This window comes from Drosophila virilis, chromosome 2, assembly GCF_030788295.1.
Source record: "Drosophila virilis strain 15010-1051.87 chromosome 2, Dvir_AGI_RSII-ME, whole genome shotgun sequence".
Taxonomy (NCBI): domain Eukaryota; kingdom Metazoa; phylum Arthropoda; class Insecta; order Diptera; family Drosophilidae; genus Drosophila; species Drosophila virilis.
The window spans coordinates 14,979,394-15,001,671 of record NC_091544.1 but is presented as its reverse complement, the minus strand read 5'-3'; the positions used below and the strand labels follow the sequence as shown (position 1 = coordinate 15,001,671).

The following is a 22,278-nucleotide window of genomic DNA, read 5'->3' as shown; positions in this document are numbered from 1 at the left end:
TAGAATCTAATGCGCGGGCGTGTGCTTAACCAAATTGCTCTAGACTTGTGTGTTCTTTATGTGCCTCAAAATGAGCAAATATTTGACAGCAATCTACACGCCTTTTCAGCAGTCCCGAAGCTTCAGCCCTGTCACTTCGACTGTTCGATCATTCAAAGATGTGTGTGCGTACGTGTTTTACAAATCAAAATAAAAAAAAATTAATTAAATAATTTAAATTTAAAAGAAAATCAAACCGAGTGTCTTGTGTTTTCTTTCAATAAAATCATCGTATTCGCATTGTTTATAAGGTGTTTCGCATGTATTGTTCGCTGATTACTGAGCCCGGTCTTTCAATGATTATTATTTAAGTATTTTTCACAATTCCACAAAATTTTTATGCGATTTACACAACCGTAGAAAGTCAATTGTCATCCGTGTGACAAGTGTTGACATTTGCAGGATGTTGCAGAACAGTGTTGGTAAATTAAAAAAAAAAAAAACAGTGCCGGCCAAAATGCAACAGTTCACTATATACCGTTATATAACTGTACAATTTAAATAGAAATTCATTTATCTTCGTTTATTTAACATTTAGTTTATCAGTTTAATACGGGTTTGCTTCCCGCCAAACTGATAAAAATTATCCAAATTAGCTGATATTGTTAAAAGTAAAATTATATGCAACAAGCCAGTCCGCTGTGCATGCATTGAGAAGTGAAATGCTTGAAATAAGTGTAGTGTAAAGTTTTTTCTTTTTTTTTGGTTTCTTTTGCATTTAAAATAATTTAATTAATTTAATTAGAAATTCAAGTTTGGTCGAAACAAGTAAGAAACCCCAATTAAATCCGGGTTTAGGGCCCAGTTTGTGGGACATTCGATAATCTTAGCCATTATAGCTTGTGCTGCATCATAATGCCAATACTGCAGCAAATCCATCACAAATAATGGCACACATCACATGTCATATATAGCATAAATATATTTCAGTTTATTGACAACTCAATTCTGAGCTGATGCTTCACTATATTCACATCACACATGCCGCTGGTACTTATACCAAATATACTTATATATCTGGGCATGTACTCCCCCCATTCCAGTCGGACAGATTTCAAAGCTCGTATATAAACTAAAGCATCACTTGAGCCAAATTCTTTGACGCATCGACAACAAAAGACGCACAAAGCACGCATATAACAACAACAATGTGTAAAAAGATGACACAATTTGTGGCAAGGATGATAAAATGCGAACAAATCTACGTCAGACACTCAACATAGTTCCATTTTCAGCTGCTTTTCCTGGTGACATAAAAGTGCGGGTGCCAACGCCCCTCTTCTACTGCCCCCCCTTCCGCATACTCCACAAAAATTTCCATTTACAATTTGATTTGCTTATGTAAATTATGAAAATTGCCCGCAGAGAGTAACCGCAAGTAAGATTCGATTTGGCGGCTTAACAAAATGCAGCCAACAAAACGAGACCAAAAAAAAAAAAAAAGAAAAAAAAATTGCTGAATAAAAATTGTTCATTGCTTTTTGGCTGTAATTTGAAACAAATCAAATTTATTGCCCAGACGCACAGGCGCCGCCATTGGCAATTTTCAGTTGCGGATGCGGCCAGATGCGCTGAGCATATGAAATGAGCGCCAGGAATGAGAGATAACCAAAAGATTGGGCTGGCAGCTAGGTAGAGTCATACGCACATGTCCATACATATATATTCATAGCGCGGCTATGGGGCGCACATATTCTAATTAGATTTATAATGCAACAAAAATGTTATGTTCTGTGCTCTGCCAAGAGATTTTCAAATTTAAAATTTTTAAATTATGCTCGATATGGTTAGATGACACACACACACACAGATCGGGTAAAAGGGGTGGCTGGGCAGAACATGGATTTGGAAATTGCAGAGGCAAAATCCGGATCCAGGCAGTAGATAAGCCATCAAGCAGCGAGAGGTACGAAAATCTGTGAGTCATAGTCATGGCATATTAGTGTGATACGCTTTTGGTTTTCGGTTTTGATCCCTTGGCTCCTCGTTTCATATGGCCTGCAATGCGTGACGCGTGTTTCAGATTTTCGATTTAGCACACACTTTTTATATCGTTTTTTGTTTCCTTTGCTGTGTGACTCATTGGCAAACTAAAAATTAGCCAGCATACAAAAAAGTTTCATATTACATGCAAGCAATTTGCCAAATAAACTGTCAGCAACTGTGTGTGCTGGAAGGGCATCGTCCTTAGGAAGATTCCATTGGTTTTAGCATTGGGCCTTATCGATTGAGCACTAAATAATTCACAGAGCAAAATGGCAAAATATGTGCAGCTTGGCAGGCAGAGGTAGGCAGGCGGGAGGAGCGCGGTGGGCAGGCAGACACTGCCACGGCAGGCATTCCCCAGGGCACGCACAATAATAATCAGCAAAGGGGCCACCATCACCATCACCATCACCACCACCAAGACTGCGTGGGCTACAGGGTTGCAACGGTCCAGTCGAGACTACCTACTCTATACGACATGTACAATATATCTGTCCAACTACCCAGCAGCCGCTGCTCGAGAGGGCGGATGGTAGTGTTCTGGCAACAAAAAAAAAGAAGAAAAATCGACGCAGCTGAATTATTTCAAGGCAAGTTTTAGATTTCGTTACGCAACGGAAATAATGTGTGACAGGTAATTAGATTAAGCTAATTTTGCTTTTATTAGCAATCAGGCTCGTCAGTTACGCTTTGCGCATTTTGGTTAATAATTTTATTAGGATTCAGCAGAGCAATGTAAGCCTCGGAGCGACGTTGCTCCTCTCACAGTTATTGTTAATAACGCGCCAACTGTACGTCAAATCTGACATCCAGTGTTGCATGCGGCTGTCAAAGTGGCTGACAGCCCAACGTTTGCCGCAATGCAACACTGGCTAGCGGAGTGTTGGCAGCCGAGCACATGTGTGTGTGTCTGTCTCTCTGTATATCTGTCCGTGTGTGTGCGAAAAATCAAATAATTAATAATTCATGCGACACGATTGACAGTGTGCCCATCTGAACCAGAACTCTTTCTCGTACTTATTTTTCACATTTTTCTGTTTATTTGTATACTCGTCCAGAGAATGAAAAGAGTATATTGGCTTTATGCGACATGCATCATGCTACTCGACCTTCCATTTGGTAAAATTGGGAATATGTACTTGCGTATATCCGCGTGGGGAGCATCTATATCTTGCACATTTTAGGCATTTTGTATATATATTCCTACTCTTACTATGGGCGAGCGATATCCCTGGATTAATTTGGCAAAAATCATGTTTTAAGCTGTTATTGGATTGTGAACGAGTACTACGCAGTCGATTATTACCGACAGCAACTTTCTTGCTTGTTTTATTTATTTGGCTTTTTTACAAGCCGCCTCATAAATTTATAATTACAGATGCGAATGCGCTGTCGTTGCGCCTTTTGCGCTTTGTTTTTTTAATTTAATAAATTAATAAAACAGCAACGTGACAACACTGGCAACGCGGCCGGGTTTCCATCAAAGTGGCAAAGTGTTGCCATTTGCATTTTTAATGCACTCGCTGCGTCGCGTAAAAATAATTATCAACTGAATTGATGATGAGTCAACGAATGGAACAGGAACGGAAACGGGTATGGGAATGGGATTGTGTACGGTAAAATGGCCATGGAAAACGGAATGCCTGAGAGACTATGGGAGATGATAAGCACGTGTGTGTGAGTGTGAGTGTGCGTGGCGTGTCAACACGGCCACTGCCACGCCTCCCTTGTGAATGTGTTGCCAACAGAAATAAAAGAAAAACTTTTTGGAAATTGAATTTAACAATTTTGCGTGTCAACTTTGTTGACTTTTAAATGAAAATTTGTTGGGGCACAAAAAGAAAATGTTTTAGTTTAGCTCAAGCAAATTCCATACTTTTACTGCAAATTTCACTTTCAATTCCCGTTAATTGCATAGAGCGAATTAAATAATGAAATGCAAACAAAAAATGGGAAAACCAAATAAGAGAACTTCAGCCCGACAATTTATAAGTGCGGCAAAAATTTTACTTTTCCTTTTTAGCACACTTTGGCACAATGGGCGGCGGCGTGCCAGGCGCTTCCTCCACTTCCTGGGCGCCCATTGCAGTCGGAATTTGGTATGGGGGGTGGGGCCATAACTGCACCTGGGCTGCCGCACCTGGCCGTAGTTAACCCCAATTATGCGCACAAAGCCCAAACAGCAGAGACAGACCGAGGGAGAGACAGACACTCCAGAACTAGCAGTAACTGCGACGTGCGGTAGTTGAAATATTTAAGCAACACAGAGCAAGGAAAATCCCATGGAAAATGCTATAAAAAGTTCGGGTAGAAAGTAAGTAAGATGAAATGCAGCCGCAGGCATTAAAATAATAAGGATAAGGAAGCGCTTGTTAACCACGAAACCGCTCAAATATGAATGAAAGCCAGTTGGAGTCAGTTGGCGTCGAAGTCGGAGTCAGCGCAATGTCTGTAGCCATTGTCGAGAGCCGGAGTGAGTCAGTGTGCCGCTGACGGCGTTGCCGGACCGCCTATGCCGCGTGTTCATTATGCGTTTCCTGTTTGCATAAGCTCAGCCCAGACCGGACCAGCTCAGCACGCCCGAGGATTCGCTAGTTGTAATTGTTCTGCTGCCAGTACAAAAAATGCCCTGACCCAAGCTCCATTGTGCAGAGCGTTAAATTTTGAAAGTTTGCCTCGCCATGCCCTGCGGACTATTGACAGAATACGAGTTGAGCTAAGCGAAGCAAAAGTGAAATTGCCAAGAATACCGTTAAAATAGCAAGAATTGTAATTATGAAGCGCAAATAGCGAGTAACGAGTCACTAGCTGCGAGTAACGAGTAGCAAGCTGACAGTTGCCTGCGCCACCTGTCAAACGTTTGCCAACACTGGTATACATATATATTCACATGCACAGGCCAATCGCATAATTATGACTTCGGTGGTTACAGTCTAGCAAATTTTCCATATGAATGAATTTCGCACAATTAACCAAAGGCAGCCGAGTCAAGGGTGGCCTCCACCCAGTTATATGTCAGCACATAGAAACATCAGCACGCCCAACTTTCCATTCACAATTAAGCTAAAAATACACCAAAGACAGACGCCGGCGAGGTGGTGTTTGTGTGTGTGTGTGTTTGTGTATGTGGTGTGCGTAGAGCTACAATAAAATTTATTGTCAAGTGCAGTCACAACGGCTCAAGATATGTAACGGCCGGGCGCCAAGGTGTGCACAACAACAACAACAACGGCGTGACGAAGTCTTTTGGTGTGGGAACATTGGGGACTGGGAATCTCGCTGTCGCTCACGCTGCGACTGGCAGCCTGTGACGGGAAGAAAAGCAACGACAACAGCAAAAAATCAACAACGCAATCTTAATGAAGGCAATAATTCAAACAAAATGCAAAATTCCCTTAACAAACTGTAGGAAGTCAGCCAAGTCAAGTCAGCCAGCCAGTCAGTCAGTCACTTACTCACTCACTCACTCGCTCAGTCGCTGAGCTCTTGGCTCATTCATTTTATTTTTCAGTCAGACCTCCGACACAACATTGAGAAATTGCTGCCTAGTGTTGATGTTGCTGTTGTTGTTGCAACAAACTGACAAGAATTCCTTGTTGAAATTAAATTTTTACAAAATCAAATAAAATTCAATGCGTGCCAAGCGGCAGCATCAACATTGTGGCAACAACTCCCTCGACGTTTTACCATATTAATTAGTTTGTATTTTAGGCATACGAAATAACAGAAAATTGTTTAACATTTGCCCTGTAGCGTACATTAAGTGGCCACATTTGTCAATTTGCGTTTTGCTGCCGGGTCAACTTTATTTTTGGGGGCATCTCACACACACACACACAGACACACACCGACACACAAATGGGCCCAAGCACGGGTCCGATCCGTGCCCGCTCTGTAGTTAATGGCTGCACATTTGCCTAAATAATGAGCCACCGGTGTATTGCCTTGAATTCGATTTGGCTTGATTAAAAATATATTTCATTGTGTAGCGAACTGTGTGCCACGCGGGGCTTGTGGGAGGGCTGGATGCGTTATTGGCTGGACAGCAGAACGATTGCAGCGGCAGCTGAGAAGCTAATCAGCAAAATGTGCCACAGTCGACGGGGCCAAACTAAATTGATTAGCAAGACGACACACGGAACAAATGGTAGCATCGGCATTTGTCGACTGCGCCTTACTCTGTTCGTAGTGCTTTGATTATGCTGCCATTGAAACTGTAATTTTCAAGAGAGTGACTCAAACTGTGACTCTTAAGTTGTGTATTAAAAATGGTCCTTTAAGATGTGTGTAAGTCTTACAGTCGGGCATGATAACTGACAATAAAATTATGATTGCTAAGCTGTGGCTAGAAAATTGAAGGATGAGAACCTCATTTGTTTAGGCTCAAATTTAGTTTTCACCATTGGAGATCATTAAGAGTACAGAACTACATTTCAGCAAAAATATTTAAATTAATGAAAATAGTTAGCAAGATTGCAAATGCATTGTAAAAATAGACTGAAATAGGGAGACATCTCAAAACCAATCTTCGTCGTTTGCAACAGCGTACTAATGGCAGCTGCTTTTAGGGGGTGGCAAAGAATTTGGGCGTAAAATTACAGATCATCAGGCATTTTTCTGGCACATAAATTCAAATGCTAGCATTTATTTGCATTTTGAATACAAATTTAAAATGAGAAAGGAATCCATCTAGAATTTTCACAAGCGAATTTCTCAGCGCTTTGCCTGGGTTTCCCATAGAACAGTATGTCCATTGGCTTTCAGCTGTTAAGCAGCTTACAAAGCATTTGAAGAAACTTTCTCAAAAGCCCTGCACTAAACAAGCAATGCCCAAAGACAGAGAGAAGGACAGACGGCGAGACAGACAGTCAGTCGAACTGACTACAAAGGCGCTGCCATTAAGCTACTCATAACCTAAATATTCGAGCAGAACCAAGTCAAATACTTGTCGGTGCAAAGGGGTGCGGGAGTGCGGCAGTGACTGCTGCTGCAGCAGGCGGCACTTATGTCAAATGCGTTTGCGATTTGTGTCAATAAACGTTGCAGCAGCTGTGGCAAACAGCAAAAGAAAGAATTTTTCTATTATCTGTGCAAAGTGTGCGCGAAATTGAAAATTGCAGCCGGTCGTCAACGTTTTTCCTCCCCACATCCTTTTCAGCAGCCCCCACCGCCGACCTCCTTTACCCGTCCACTCACAGTTGTCCTTGCTCTAGCACTAAATTTTCATAGCGCTGCTAGTTGATAAACTCCAATATGACAGTGGCAGAGGCTCTGGCAGCGGCAACAACGGTCCGTGCGCCTTGGCTTATGCAAGCATTTTGTAAAATTGCATTTGAGTTGCTTTTGCTGCTGCTGATGCAGCACATTATTGCAGAGCTGCGTTGAGGGGGACACGGGGCCGAGATAGCTACATATGTGTGTGCTTGTGTGCGTGTGTGTGTGTGTGTGTGTGTGTGTGTTTAAGTGTACATGTCTTTATCTATATAGACATGGCAACAAGTTTACCAACACATTGCGGTTACGCGAAAAAGTCAATTACCATTTTAACTGAAAGAGCGCGCCGGCTGCTGCCTCCGCCAGTTTCTGCGATTCCCGCTGCTGTTGGCGGGACTCCGCCCAGGCGATCATCGCATATAGTCAATCAGTTGGTAATCGATTTTGTCTGGCGGGTTGGGTGCAGCTGATGTTTCTGGTTCTGGTTCTGTTGCTTGAGGTTAACAAATATGGCAACGCTTTTTACGCACAATTTTCCTTTGGCAAGCAGCGCGCGTTTGCCAAATGGAATGTAAATATTTATTTTTATTTGCAGTCAGCCGCATTGCAGGGTAGAAATTTGTTTGCAACTTTGCTCGACATAATTAGACGTCTGTGTTTGTGGCTGTAGCTCTGTGCTTGTGTGTGTGTGTGTGTGTGTGTGTGTGTGAGTGTGAGCGTGTGTTGGTGAGTATCTGTGCGCTTGCAAATGATAGTCACACTCGAAATGCGAATAGATTTGCAATATTTGCGCATGCAAATTGCCTTAAGCCACAGACTTGGCTTACACTCGTTGATTTCATTTGGCCAACAAGCGGCGTCGTCCTCGGCATGTGGCAAAAAGGGGTTGAGGTGTAAAGGGCGTCAACCTTCTAAGTATTCATAATTGAATTTTCATGTTTGCCCGCATTTGTGAGCTCTCGAGTAGTTTTTCGAAAACGGGAATGTTTAAAAGTTCAACACGCGAATGCAACGCACAAATGTTGCCAGAGCGTGGCAATCCCTTTAGAGGGTATTGTAGTTATGTCACGAATTCTGTAACCGATGGAACGAGACATCAACAAATCCCGAAAGCTTATATCTTCTTGATCAGTATAAGCTCTCGAGTCGATTAAATGTCTGGCTGTTTATTTTTTGCGGAATTAAGTATCTCAGCCTAAGAGTCAGTATATTTTTCGGGCTCTGGTGAACCGTGTCAATATTTAAAAATGCTGCCAATCGAACAGTAAGTCAAAAAGGTTAAAGATACCTTTAATCAAATGAACTTTATAAGAAGCAAATTATAATAGAGAAATCTATACCGAAGACACAACGAGCCTTGCTACCTTTCTAGTCAGATGCGAGTAGTAAGTCACATGGCTCATATATAAACAAGAAATAAAGCTATTCCACTTATAACTCCTTGTCTCAGAGGGTATTTAATTTTCGGAGTGCCGTTGACTTTTTGTTTTATTTTTTCTGTTGTTTTCTTGTTTGTTGGTGGCAGCTCCTGCGCCTTGTTTTAATAACATAATTGAAAAATGACTGAGGCCAGCAAGGAGTTGTTGCACGGGCAGCAAAAAAAAAAACACAAATGGAATGCAGCCAGCTTGTGTGTGTCATGTGTGGCACAGCTGGCTCTGATTACAGGCGCAGCATTGAGGGGTTGTTCGATCGCGTGCAACGCGCTGTTAACATGCGTTTGTCCTTTTAATAGTGCCCCGTTAAGCAGCGGCAACAATAACAAGCCGTGCTTGATTACCGTAAATCAATAAGCAACAGTCACACATACACGCACGCATTCACACACTCGCACACACACACTCACCCAGCCTGATAATTAACTGCAATTTCCTCAACGAATGGCCAACGTTTTACACTGGATTCAATGTCTTTATTCGCTGCCTGTCATTTTGTCACATTTCCCTTTCACTCTATCTCGCTCTCTCTCTCCCTCTCTCTTTTTTCTACGTCTGTCTCACTCACTGTCTCTATTTCTCTCTCTCTCTCTCTCTCTCCCCCTCTCTCTTTCTCTATTGCCGGCCATCTGGCTTTTAAGTAATGAGCATTCCGCGCTCTGGCACAAAATTGAAACTATTTTGCATAGCATTGGAAGTATTTTAATTTGAATTTCTTTGCAAGTGATCAGCGCTGAAGTTGGAAGCAGGCAGCTGGGCACTGGGTGCCAGTTGCTAGGAGTTGGCATCCCATTCACAATGGTCGCTCGCAGTGGGCGCTACTAATGGTGACCATAGTTGCTGGCAACATTAAGGATAATTGTTGTAGTTAGCATGTACTTTTGCATTTATAATGTGCCTCATTTATTTCGCCTGCCACTCGCTGCGTTCCTTTTCGCATTTCGCTTTTTGAAATACTTCTTTGCATATCCTGGGCCCTAACGATAAAAATTATTATAAAAAAATGCTGATTATGCATTTTATTGCTTTCTGCTGTGGTGTTGATTGCGGCTGATTGCTTTGTGGCCAAGTCAGGGAGCGGGAGTACTTCAAAAGGAATGACCAGGTAAGCTGAAAGCTCTCGCAGCCATCTGCGAAATGTAACATAGTTGGAGCCCTAGATAGCCCCAAGGCGAATGGTCATTTATTATGCACATTTTATGCAAAATATTTCTAATTGCCGGCATTTGGCAACAGCGCCCAAGAAATCTTATTTATTGTAAGAGAGAATATAAATATATGAGCACAGCCTGCAGCGCTTGCCCAGACGGAATTGAAATCTAATTGGAAAATGGTTAAACAACTGCATAAAAGACACCTTTGTCGGAGCAGTCAGACGTAGGCTACCACTGAAAAATATCTACATGCAGCTAGAGATTAGCCCTGCTTTAATAAAATACCTAAATATCGCTTGGAATTTCGCATCTAATTGCTTTTTGCATAATATACCATTTACGTCGATTGTTTAAAAGCCAGACCCTCCGCTTTGTTTTATACACACTTTTTCATGCCACATTTAAGATATTAAATATCCATAATTATATTGAAAATCATAAATATTTCAAAAATTAGAAATCGTTCATGCGAATTTAGCAGGTTATAAGCGAATAAATCGAATTGCCACTTTCCAGGCCGCATTCATGGCTCAACTACTTGAGTGCACTACAAATTTTACCTTTGCGCAGTTAACTAAACTGCATTTTACTCACACAGACACACACACATATCGACATAAGCACTCGTGTGTGTCTGTGCAATAGCATAAGTAACTTATGGCATTCAGCCCAGCTCTACCCGCTAATTGGCAGCCAATGAACACTTACAGGCGCACACTTATTAGCCACAACCCGATCCATTTGCTACATATCATAATTTCAAAGCGAGGCTCCAGTTGCAGCACGGAGTCAAACCCAGCGGCATAGACAGCGGTTGGATAGGCAGCAGGGGAGCCGGACTGGCAGACAAACAAAATTGACGTGCCAACACGTTTACAGAGGGGAGGAGGGACGGTTTAGATGGACTGCTGCTGTCGCACACCCGCGCATTGCATTTCAGCAAGCAACAACAACAAATTATTGGCCAAAATGATAGACAAATGCCAATTGACGAGTGAAAGGGTTGGCAGTTCGAGTGAGGGAGGAGTAGAAGGGAAACGGATGAATGTTTTTGATTTAAAAATTGCATAAATAAATCATGTTCTAATATTGCACTTGGCCTTGCAGACAATCTGTCGAAATGTAGCGCGCTCATAGAGTCGCCGCCGCTGAATGAAGGGCTTACATGGAGATGGGCTGGAAGAGGTGGGTATGGGCTGGGCTGGTGCATAGATTGGAAGCCAGGAACAATGGCAACTAGTTTGGCAACATGGCGTGAATGGGCGCGCGCAAAATGGCGTTAAAGGCCGTTACAAAACACCAAACGCGGGCTAACGAACAATGCCCAAAAACCAATCGATGCCCGGCCATAGATAGCAGTAGAGTCATCCAAGACCAGGCGAGTTGTCCGGCTGGCAGGACTCGGCTGGCTGTGGTCCTGTTGTTGCCTGGCAGCAGAGACCACCGCAGCCTGCACTTGACAATGCGCCATGGCTGAATGTGAAGTGGGCCGTTATTCAAAGCGGGCAGTTGTTCGATGGCGGGTCCATAGCTGGTCTAGGGTGGTCTAGGGTGGCTCTGACATACTGAATCGCCTGTCTGTTTTGGCGCTTAATTCGTCACTAAATGAGATTTTTGGCAGCCTTTTTTTTCTTGCTGTGCAGCTTTTGGAAACGTGGCTGTTGCTGCTGCTGCTGGCATTGTTGTGCGCCGTTTGAAATTGGTATTTTGGAAGTTGGTGCTGCGGCTTTGGCTGGAACTGATGCCGATGCCGGTGCCGGTGCCGGTGCTGTTGCTGGGGCAGTTGCAGCCACTTTGCAATAACACAGCGTGAAATTGCAACGGCAAATCGAATCAGTCCGCACGGGAAATTCGATTTTTTTGTTTTGCGCTGCCTTTTGCGGGCAATCAGACAGCAACAAATGCATGGAACCCCCAGACAGACAGAGAAACTGAAACAGAGTTGGAGACAGCAGAGAAAGAGTGAGAGGTTAGAGCAAGCAAGAGAAAGAGACGGAGACAGGCAGCAATGCAATTTAGCACGCGCGAGTTTTTCAACCAAAAACTGCTGCCAAAATCCACTCACACACACACATTCTCTGAAAAATAAAAAAAGGAAAAATAATGAAGGATAACAGCAACGTGCTGATCGTCCAGTTGCCAAGTGGCGCACCAATGCTCCAATGCATCCTGGCATTCAGCACTCAGTCAGCCAGTGGTTCGATTGTCCATCCATCAACAACTACAGCTCGACTTTTGCAGCTAGCTCGCATAATGAAATCAAATTACAAAATGTGTTGCACGAGTGTCGAACGCTTTTTGGCACCACTTTTGCATAGTCTGACGCTTACACACATGTTCACTGGCCATGCCAAGCCCACTGCTGTTCAACAAATTGCTTATTTATTGTTTAATAGTGTGATTGCTAACAACATTTGAAATTCGGTAGTTGCCAACAGCAGCAGCAACATCGCCCCAGCAGCAGCAGCAGCATCTATTGTTCTCGCATTGGATTTTCTGATTGAAAACAGTTGTATAATAGTATACGAATTTCTATCGAATAGGTAACTAGTGCCGGTTGCCTGGCAGTGAACAAACAACATGTATACACGTGTTGTAGTTTCGAATTTTTGGCTTTCTGAATGGGTTCTTAATTTTTGACTAGCTTTTCATGCCCAACACTATTCAAATGCCAGCCAACAATGCATTGCAAGCTTTTTGGTGGGGTTGCAAATTAAACTGATGCATAAAGATAATTGCATTTTCCGGCCAACAATTTGATGGCTTTGTAATACAAGAAATAAAAGATCCCCTTGCTCAAAACTCTCATTACTTGGCTAGAACAGTATTAATTTCTAAAGATAATATCATGTTATAAGTAGTTTAATTAAAAGGTCCATTTTATGTTTTTTAATTTTATACACATTTTTAGCCTTTTTTCTTCTAATTTTTGAAACGATTTTAAGCTAACAATTTTTTTTTGTTGGATATTTTGCTATTCATTTCACTTTTTTATTTTATTGCCAGGAACACAGTAATTGGGATACACAACATTGAAAACTACTTTGAGTAGGTCTGATTGTTCACCAGAAAAATGTAAATATTTCAAACTATTTTCGAATTGATAATGAAATACACATAATTATGTGTCAGCACTTTATGATCGTGGTCTGATCTCTTTTTTCTAGAATAAATGAAGTTTTCCATTTAAAACAAATAAATTATATATGAAATAAAATTATTCCAAAATTTGAAATGTCATTTGACATATATTTTTATGACGAATTTTAAACTCATTTGAAACCTCTTTCTTGGATCTTGACTATGTTTGGCTATCTCTCCGTTCGATTGACATGCTTTCTATTTGATTTGCATAGTGATTTATAGTGAAATATAATAATGACAAGACAATCGGAAATACAATGAATACCGTTTAGATCATCAGCCAAAGAGTGTCCCACACACACTCTCTCGGACTATTTTTTTGATTTTGTTGGTGGACTGCCAATTTTGGTCATCGCTGCTGACAACATCGCACATTGTGGCGTCCATCAGTCGGGGACTTGCCAATCAAACAAAAGTCACGGGAACAACGACAACTGCGGCAACAACTGCATAACGATATGCAAAATATGCAACAGCAACAGCTGCCAGTTTCCGTGGCTACTGTGGCAGTGGCAGGCAGCCTTCTGGACGTTCGCCTGTCGCTTTGCGCCCAATTACGCCTTCAAATTGAGTGATAAATGTCTTGAAGATGGCACATAAATAAGCTTGAGTTAAATTTATTACACAACCCACACAAAGACTTCATAAAAATGCAAACTAAATGAACTATTAAGAGGCGGCGGCAAACATGAGAAACAAATAAGAAGCCAAAAAACAGTAAACAAAGCTCCCCACACTCCCTCCTAGCATCCAAAAAACGCATGGAAATTCAAGAGCAGACAATTGAATTGCATTGCGCTTAAGCAAAAATAAAAAACAAATATAAATAAGAAAAAAACAACAAACAAGTTGCGACTGCTGCTGCGGAGAGGGCGTGGCGTGGGGGCCATCGTAAAAGACAGCAGCAGTCGCAGTCGCAGTCACAGCCGTGTGAGAAAATATGCAAATAAATGCGCAAATAAAATGCGCAATCAACTGGAGATGGCGCACTGAGATCTGGCAACTGGCAGCTCCCAGCTCGCAACTTGCAACTGTGGCAACAGGCGAGTTGCAACTCGCAGCGCGCAGCTCGTTTCCCCCCAGCGAAAGGCAAAGTGTGAATGTTGCGCATGCGCAGCAACCGCGTGGAGAACATTGCGCATCAATTAGGCCGCCAGGCGGCCAGGAAAGAACAGGAACGGCAGCACGAATTGTCCAGAGAGCGAAAGATAAGCCAATAGCTAAACACGAAGGCAGAAGCCACACACACACACACACACACACACACACGCGCGCAGGCACACACAAATGAATAAAACGTTTAGATAAACAAATACAGAAGAATGCTGAAATGCTGTTAAAAGCTACAAAATGAAGTGGCCGTTGGCGGCTTTGGGATTGGGTATTGGGGAAACGGGCGAATGGGAAATGTTTATACCGATACGTATTCGGGCCTCTGGCTGGCTGGCTTGCAACAAATTCAATGAACATGCGCGCGCACAGTTGAAGAGCAAACAAATTTATTACGCGCCGTTTGAACAGCGCATAAATTTAACCAGTGGCCCAACAGCAGTCGCAGCAGCAGTCGGAGTCACAGTCACAGTCACAGTCGTGGCAGTCGGCAAGATTAACATACCTGGCCAAAAGCGACTGACTGCCTGAGCGGAGCCCAACACTGTCCGACTGGGCCAATCGATCGATGTGGCTTGCGTGCAGCGTGCGTGATTTAAAAACAGCGCCACATTTGGCAAACATTTACGTGGACTTGTCTCAAAACTACGTAAAACGATTTAAAGCTGAACACGAGCAATTTGTGGATAGGCTGCAGTCGACCGCAAGCAACAAAAATAAAAACAAACAAAAAAAATAAATAAGAACAAGTACGGCTGACTGCGGCACACCAAAGATTCAATACCCTTTCCCATTAAGATTTAAGACAAGGCATTTAGAAGGTAGTCCGACTTGTTCAGTTGTTGCAGCTATACTAGGTGCATGGTGAAACATATTACGAACTATATGATAACAAGATGACAATGATGAACTTAATTTAGAGAGTACAATTATAATCGTAAGTGTCAAGCTTAGTCAAGATATATCAAAACAAAAATCGGGTTTCCACAAGAAGTAAATACTAAACGAATCATTTCTATTTCAGCCTATTCATATAGCGATAAAATCCAACTACGACTGAAGATAGATTTTCAGACAAGAGACAGCAGCCAGACATGCAGAGTGATCAAGAATATATATATATATATATATATATATATATATATATATATATATATATATATATATATATATATATGCTCTAGTAAATGTCTGCGTCTTCGGGTTACACATTTTATGACAAATTTGTTATACCCAGTAGGTTTTGAAAAACTGGTAACGACTCTTGGGGCGCGTCCACTCTCGTCCGAATTGCCCACCCGCTGGCTGGGGCACAATGAGGCAGCGTCCGCTGCTGCGTCGCGTTTCTCATTTTAAAATTTATGCGCACATTCAATTGATTGTTGGATTTTAATTTTTTTTCCGCTGCTTTCGAAGTGTTTTCTTCGACTCAACATTATGTAATTCAATATGTTTTAGCGTCTAATAACATAGGCTGTGAAATTAATATACTAGAAGCGAGTATGTAAATTTTCAGCTCGCCAAGCTGGTGAGTTCCTCAGTTCCTATGAACTGTCTACAATGTCATTTACAGTTCTGTATCAGACTCGCGTAGAGCTGCGGGACCCCACACTTATTAAAAACATGCAGCGCTGTGACATTTCGATTTATTTTTATTGATTCTCCAGAGCAGATCGAAGTGTGATGAGCTGAGGCGTGGTGAGGCAGGGCAGGGTGAGGCGACTCTTTGCCTCTCTGAAATGCAAGTCAGGCGCCGCTGGCACGCAAGTGATCATCACACCTTGATAAGGTACTGGGACTCGAGAGCTTATGCCCCAAAACGTATCGAATTTTATTGAAATGCAGCGCTGCGTGTGTGAGTATGTGTTATCTGAGTGTTGGCTGTGCATTTGTTACTTTTATGCTTGATTTATTGACTTTATTTTATGGCCGCTTGATTGGACACTAAATGAGTTTTTAAACTGCATACGAAGCGGGGCGGGCCTTATCAATTTTTGTTGCCTTTATTATTGTTGTTGTTGTTTTTGTTTTTGCTGTTGCTGCTGTCCAATATGAAGTTTTGTTCTGCAGTTGCAGTCGTATTTTGAGCCACTTACTTTTAAATTTAACCCACGTCAGACAAAACGTTTCGATTTTATTGCGGATATGAAGTTCTTCGTTCTTTGCTTGAAACTTACCTGAAATGAGAGAAAAAAGGGCAACACAGAAATGTTAATTAAATTGTTTTTCTTTGGATTCTTCTTTATGAAGTAAAAGCTTTTTTATTGCAATTAAATGTGATGTGCTGATGCGGGTGATGCTCAATAAGTAAACAATAGTTCATTATATTGAGTAAGACATATAAAAATAGATCGTATTTCAATATATTCAATACATTTCCTTTTGTAACATAAATTATATCAATTTTTATTTATTAGTTAGCGTTCATTTGAAGTCTTGAAGCAGCAGTAGCTAATAAATTTATTTAAGGAAACCTAAATGCGCTAATTTTGATCAAAGTTAAATACTGAGGCAGATAAATGGATATTGCATTTTTAATCAATATTTGAGGAAATTCTATGTACAATGTGTAATATTCCTTATTTTAGTCGATGTCAATTTTATATCTGCCCCTCCAATTAGTATCATTAATAATATTACCTAGTTTTCATAAATTATTATTAACATTTGTTTCCCTTTTCCATAATTTACCAGTATTTATCTTCATATACCATTATTTCATTCTTCGGAAACTAGCAGTTCCTAATTGAAATTTTAAAAGGAATAGAAATTAGGGTAAATGTTTCATTATGGTGTAACATCCAAGTCTCTTTCTAATGTAGTAATTATGCAGATTTTTTTAGCTCAATCACAACATTTTTATCAATCCAAAGGACTATGTTAATTTTCTGTTTAGCATAACTGATCAGCTTAGCGCCTGTCAAGTACTTTTAGATGATCTTCAAAGGCAACTCTATAATTTTTCTCATCCCGTATCGCATGTCTATCGTTGCCCACTTTGTTTTTTTTTTTCGAGCTACAAGGGGGCAATTCAATCTCTCTCGCTGTTAAATGCAACTCATGTCAAACTGATTTGAATATTGCCCACGCAACATATTTAGTTATTACCAAAGCGAACATCAAAGTCGTGCACAGCACAAGACATGGGCACCCCGCAACTACAGAAATCATGTTAACTATTATTAAATATATAAGCAATAACAGCAAAAACAACAACAGCAACAAAAAGATCAGTCGGCGTGAATAGCACAAATGTCCATCAAAGCGGCTCAGGCAAATGATGCAGAATACTTTTTAATTAAACATAAAATTACTTTGGCGCTGGCAGAGACAGAGAGCCAGACAGACAGGCATAGACAAAGACAGACACAAACTACACAACACAACACAGCTGGCAATAAATCATGAAATCTACTTTGCAAACAACTCTTGAGTGTTGGTTGGGTATAGGGGGAGGGGGGGCAGCTAGGATAGGGCAGGGTCTAGTCGGCACGTAATAATCATTTACATGAACACTCGCATAAATGTCACGTTGCTGCGATTATAAAAATAACTTGAAAAACTCCAAACTGAACTCAACTAATGGGTAGCTGGTTCCGCAGGAATCGTTGTGGCTGTTGCTGATGCTGTTCGGTTCTGTCTTGCCCGCCGCTGGCAGTCATAAATTAATGAAATTTTATTTGCTTATGCAATGAGCGAAACATACCGACCCCATGCCCCTGCAACTACGACACTCGCCTAGCCTAGCTAACGTATCTATAATAATGGAAGCATATCCTGCTTAAGAGCGCGCCCGTAGCACGCCAGGTGGAAAAATTCAATTTCCAGGCCATGCGCCGTTCGCCGTTCGCTTGGAGGTTGGAAAACAAGTTGCATCCGCAATTAAGTCATCAAGTTGCAATTATTGCCATAAAAACGAACAAAACGCAGGCACAACAACAAAAAAATGTGGCCACGCATGAACGTGATGCTGTGCGAAGCGAGTGGACAGGGCGATAGTAGGAGACAGGCAGGGGGCAGTTGTGGCACTGAGTGGCTCCCATAGCCGTGACTGTGGCTGAGGCTGGGGTGTTGACGCTCAGCGGGGCAGCGCCGCGTCGTGAGAGACTTGAACAAACAAAAACAAAATAAAATAAAAAAAAAATCAAATAAAATAAATATAAAAAAAACGAAAAAAATACAACAGAAAATCAAGCAAGACAAGGCGCGCAGATACATATTGCAGTTACAGATACGGCTTACGATACAGATACGGCCGCCAGATACAGATACATATGCGGCTTACGCGCAGATAAATTATTTCTGTTTTTCTTTTTTTCTTTTGCTGCGCACAGGGCAGAAATTGCCAAGAAATCAAAAACACAGACGGAGCTGGAACTGGAGCTGGAGTCGGAGTTGGGCCTGTAGTCGTAGTCATAGCTGGGCAACCAGTTGCTCTTTGGCTTAATTAAAAGCTGCAGCGCGGCTGGATTTTTACACGGATTGAATGAGATCGCTTCGGTTTGGGTTTTCGGCATAAGTGAAAGAGACAGATATAATGAGAGCATCGGTCGGTTGCAACTCGCATGTTGGAGTTTTATTTGCTTTTCATGCTGCGGTCGGCTGGACAAGTCGTTGCTGAAATGACACTACAATGTCTTCAAAATGAAAATAAATACGAGCGACGACAACAACATGAGGCAACAACAGCAATGGCCCACAAATGCGGCTGCGGCAACACGCCGGTAACTTGGCTACATGTTACACATTAAAGCTGCGGCCCAGCCCAGCACAGCCCGACCCGGCACGGCCCGGTCCGATCCAGTCAGCTCTGCCACATTCTGTGGCAGCCTTTTGTTTTGTTTGCCTTACTGATTTCGCAGCCAAGCGCAACGCTGACAATGACTTTGCTCTTTTTGCCTTCGACTCTTTTTTTGTCTTATAGTTCCCATTTACTTTTTTTCCTCATTTTGTTTTATGCTGCGTCTGCTCAGTGTTTTATAAATCTCATTTCAAGAGGATTTGTGTGCCTGTCAAAATGTTGATGTTTCACAAAACACTCGGCATTACGAAGAGTGTGTGCTCATGTGTATGTGTGTGTGTATGTGTGTGTGTGTGTTTTTGTAGAGTGTGTGCTCTGCTTGATTTCAATCATGATCGATTTCAGTTTGTTTTACTTAAGGTTACTTTTGATCTGCGCTGCGCTGCGCCGGCTGCTGTTGCCTGGGAATTAAAGTGCAAGATTTATACGATTTCTCGACGCATCGAATTACCCGCGTAGCCCAACTGAATGACTTGTGGTGAAGTGTATCTGTATCTGTTTGTCTGTATCTGTGTCTGTATCTGTCTGGCTGACTCTCACAATCAGTCGCGGTTGTGGCCAAATAACAACAATTTGTTTGCCTTATAAAGATAATGCCACAACAAAGGCATTAAACACACACGCACACACTGGACGCACAACAAAACACAATCATCATTATCGAAATGTCATAAAAGCAAATGGGCGTTCATTATTCAATTTTAAACTGCAAATGCAGCAGCTGCCAAACAACTTAATATAAAGGCAAAACAGCAGCTCTTGCCAAGAATTCGAACTGCTGCGATCTACAGTCGAGTCCGGCAAATATCAAAATAAATGTTTCAACTGCCACAAATGCCCTTTCACTGCACCAGACGCCACAAAGCCGCGAACAACGGCCCGAAAAAAATTAAGCATAATTACTGACAGCAATTCGGACCCGGCCACACAGGCGCTCCAACAAGAGTTGGTTAAGATACGTGCTGGCTGGCTGGTTGGCCGGCTGGCTGGCTGGCTGGCTGACTGGCTGGCTGGCATCAAAGTTGGCTGGATTGCAACGATTTCATTAAAATTGCCAGCCCCAAACGATCCTCGGCTGCCCCCAAAAACGCTGCAATTTGCTTCGAGTGAGACAATTATAAGCATGACAAATGAATTTCGCATTTAAAAATGTCTGAGCTGGGCCAAAAACTGTCAGTCAATTGCGAGCATCGCAAATGCCCCGCAACCATGTGCTGTGCTGTGTACCCCTTGCCCTACATCCGCTGACTTGGCAGCTGTTGCCGTCGGGCACACACCTTCACCTTAGCATTTGACTGTGCGTGTATGAATGAGTTGGTGTATGTGTGTATGAATAATTGCATCAAGATTTTCGTTGGTATTTTTCTTTAATTTTTTTCAAGTGCGGTTTTTGGCCGCACCATCAGCTGCCAACAGGTAAAGCTGACTGCATTCAAGGTGAATTTCAGCATAAACCGCAGTCGCCGTGACATGCGGCGACCACCAGCAGTGCAGCAACAACAATAACAGCAGCAGTACAACTGCAGCAAAACTCATTTAAGTTTAATTTTTAATTTCAGCGCTTTAAAGAGCCAGTCTGCAGAAGCAGCTTTCATTTTAATGCAATTTGCTGTATGCAGCACATCGGCAATAAGAATGGCAACAGCAGCAGCAGCAACAACAACACGTGCCACCGCGTTGCCATTACGGAATTTCACAAATATGAGTTGCGTTCATGCAACAAACAGCTTGGCAAGATGTTTTTTTTTTTTGCCTGCCTCTGCATCGCATTTGTCTGACGCTGCGTATACTTGATTTTTTAGTTGTCTCGGTTGTTCTTAACCCTCTCTATTTTTGTAAAAGCAGCATTGTGCATCTCTTATAATTTGATGCTTATGTCGGATATGCGCTGTTTTTTTTTTTACTTTTTTTCTACTCTGAGCCATAACGAAACATTCTTTGCATTTGGGTTTGGTGGGAAACCAAAATTTTACATATTTTTGGCATTGAATGCGGCCATGAAACACAAATAGTACGAGTGTAAAGGACGAATGTGGGCGCATATTAACCATTTTATTTACGTGAGCAGCAGGGTGACTCAGGTTAGCGCCTCTTTGATCACCCAAGATTTTTATAAAGGCGGCAAAGAAATAAAATGGTGCCAATTATATAAAGCGCAACTTGTTTTTGTATATTAGTAAATTAAATGTTTTATAATCTCTATCTTATCTCTATCAAAACAATTATTTAGAAAACTTTTTTATCTCCATTGTTGATCGAAATATTTTAAGTTTATTGTTTTTTAAATAAACAAATAAATTAAGCTATTTTACTTGCTTGGTAATTGACTTAAGCAATTGTTAATGTCGTTTATCGTTCCTTATATTAATCACATATTTAATAATTTTTCATTTGGTTGCCCGAATCACCCTAATGCTGATATATATTTTACATCATTTATACCTACTATACTGGCGCACGCATATTTTTGCCAGCCACAAAATGTTGCGCCATCACCAACAGCAAGAAACGATGGAAAAGCAGCTACAAAAAAGGCACATGAAATTGTTTTCTACATAACGACCTACAACAAAACCAACACAGTAAAATGACAAAAAAAATTGAACTTAAAACGCAAGATGCCGAAGATTAAATACCCTTACAGTCATATACATCATAAAAACAGAAGCATTTTGAAAAAGATATGATGTAGAAGTGGCGAGAACGGATAACATATCACATTAGCTTTAAGAGCAATATTCCGCGTATAAGTAGACATACGAATTGACGATATCAGCTCGGAAATTACCAGCGATTAGGAATATATATAAATATATACTTTTTGGAATCGGATATGTAAGTTTGTATGCGTTACATATGTCATGGCAAAATTAGATTATCCTCTGAGAGCGTATAAAAAGGGGTAGCAGCAATACGAAAATAAAGGCAGACATATAAAAAAATGGCGCACAATTTCAGTTATGCTAACAAAACCAACATGAAATCCACATAGAAGTAAACGGCAGCTATGTGCTATGACCAACCCCCTCAACAAAGGAATTTTTTTGCATTTTTTGGGGCCAGCCCTTGCCCCTCGTACACAAGAAAAAGTAAAAGCCAAATTGCAGCGGCCTTTACAATTTTGTAAACCAAATTTACAGTAATGTAATGAAAGCGCGGCGTTAAAAGGATTAAATTCACATTGCATTTATGGACTGTATCAACAAAATTACGAAAATAAAAAAATAAAAATTTAAAAAGTCGTGAAAAAAAAACGAAAATATTTTTGGTAATTTTATTGGCAGCAGCAAGTGACGCTTTTTGGGCAAAACTTCGGGAAATTCTGTTAATTTTTTATTCGCTTTGCACGTGTTTTTGTGTTTTAATTAACAAAGGGCAAAAGCGTCAGCTAACA

At 41.5% G+C, this 22,278-nt stretch overlaps 1 protein-coding gene across 10 annotated transcripts in view; it reads right to left on the bottom strand.

Annotated features, from left to right (window-relative positions):
• SKIP (Shal K[+] channel interacting protein) overlaps positions 1–22,278 on the bottom strand; it is a 159,348-nt gene that overhangs the window by 74,930 nt on the left and 62,140 nt on the right. The window contains exon 3 of one of the 10 annotated variants that reach the window (XM_070207662.1): positions 51–140. The exons of 8 other annotated variants lie outside the window; for them this stretch is intronic. In XM_070207662.1, the coding sequence (XP_070063763.1) occupies positions 132–140 (9 nt within the window). In that variant the 3' untranslated portion in view covers positions 51–131. Of the gene's footprint in view, positions 1–50; positions 141–15,295; positions 16,261–22,278 lie in introns of those variants that run through there. One more of the 10 variants, XM_015171603.3, reaches the window with a different exon arrangement.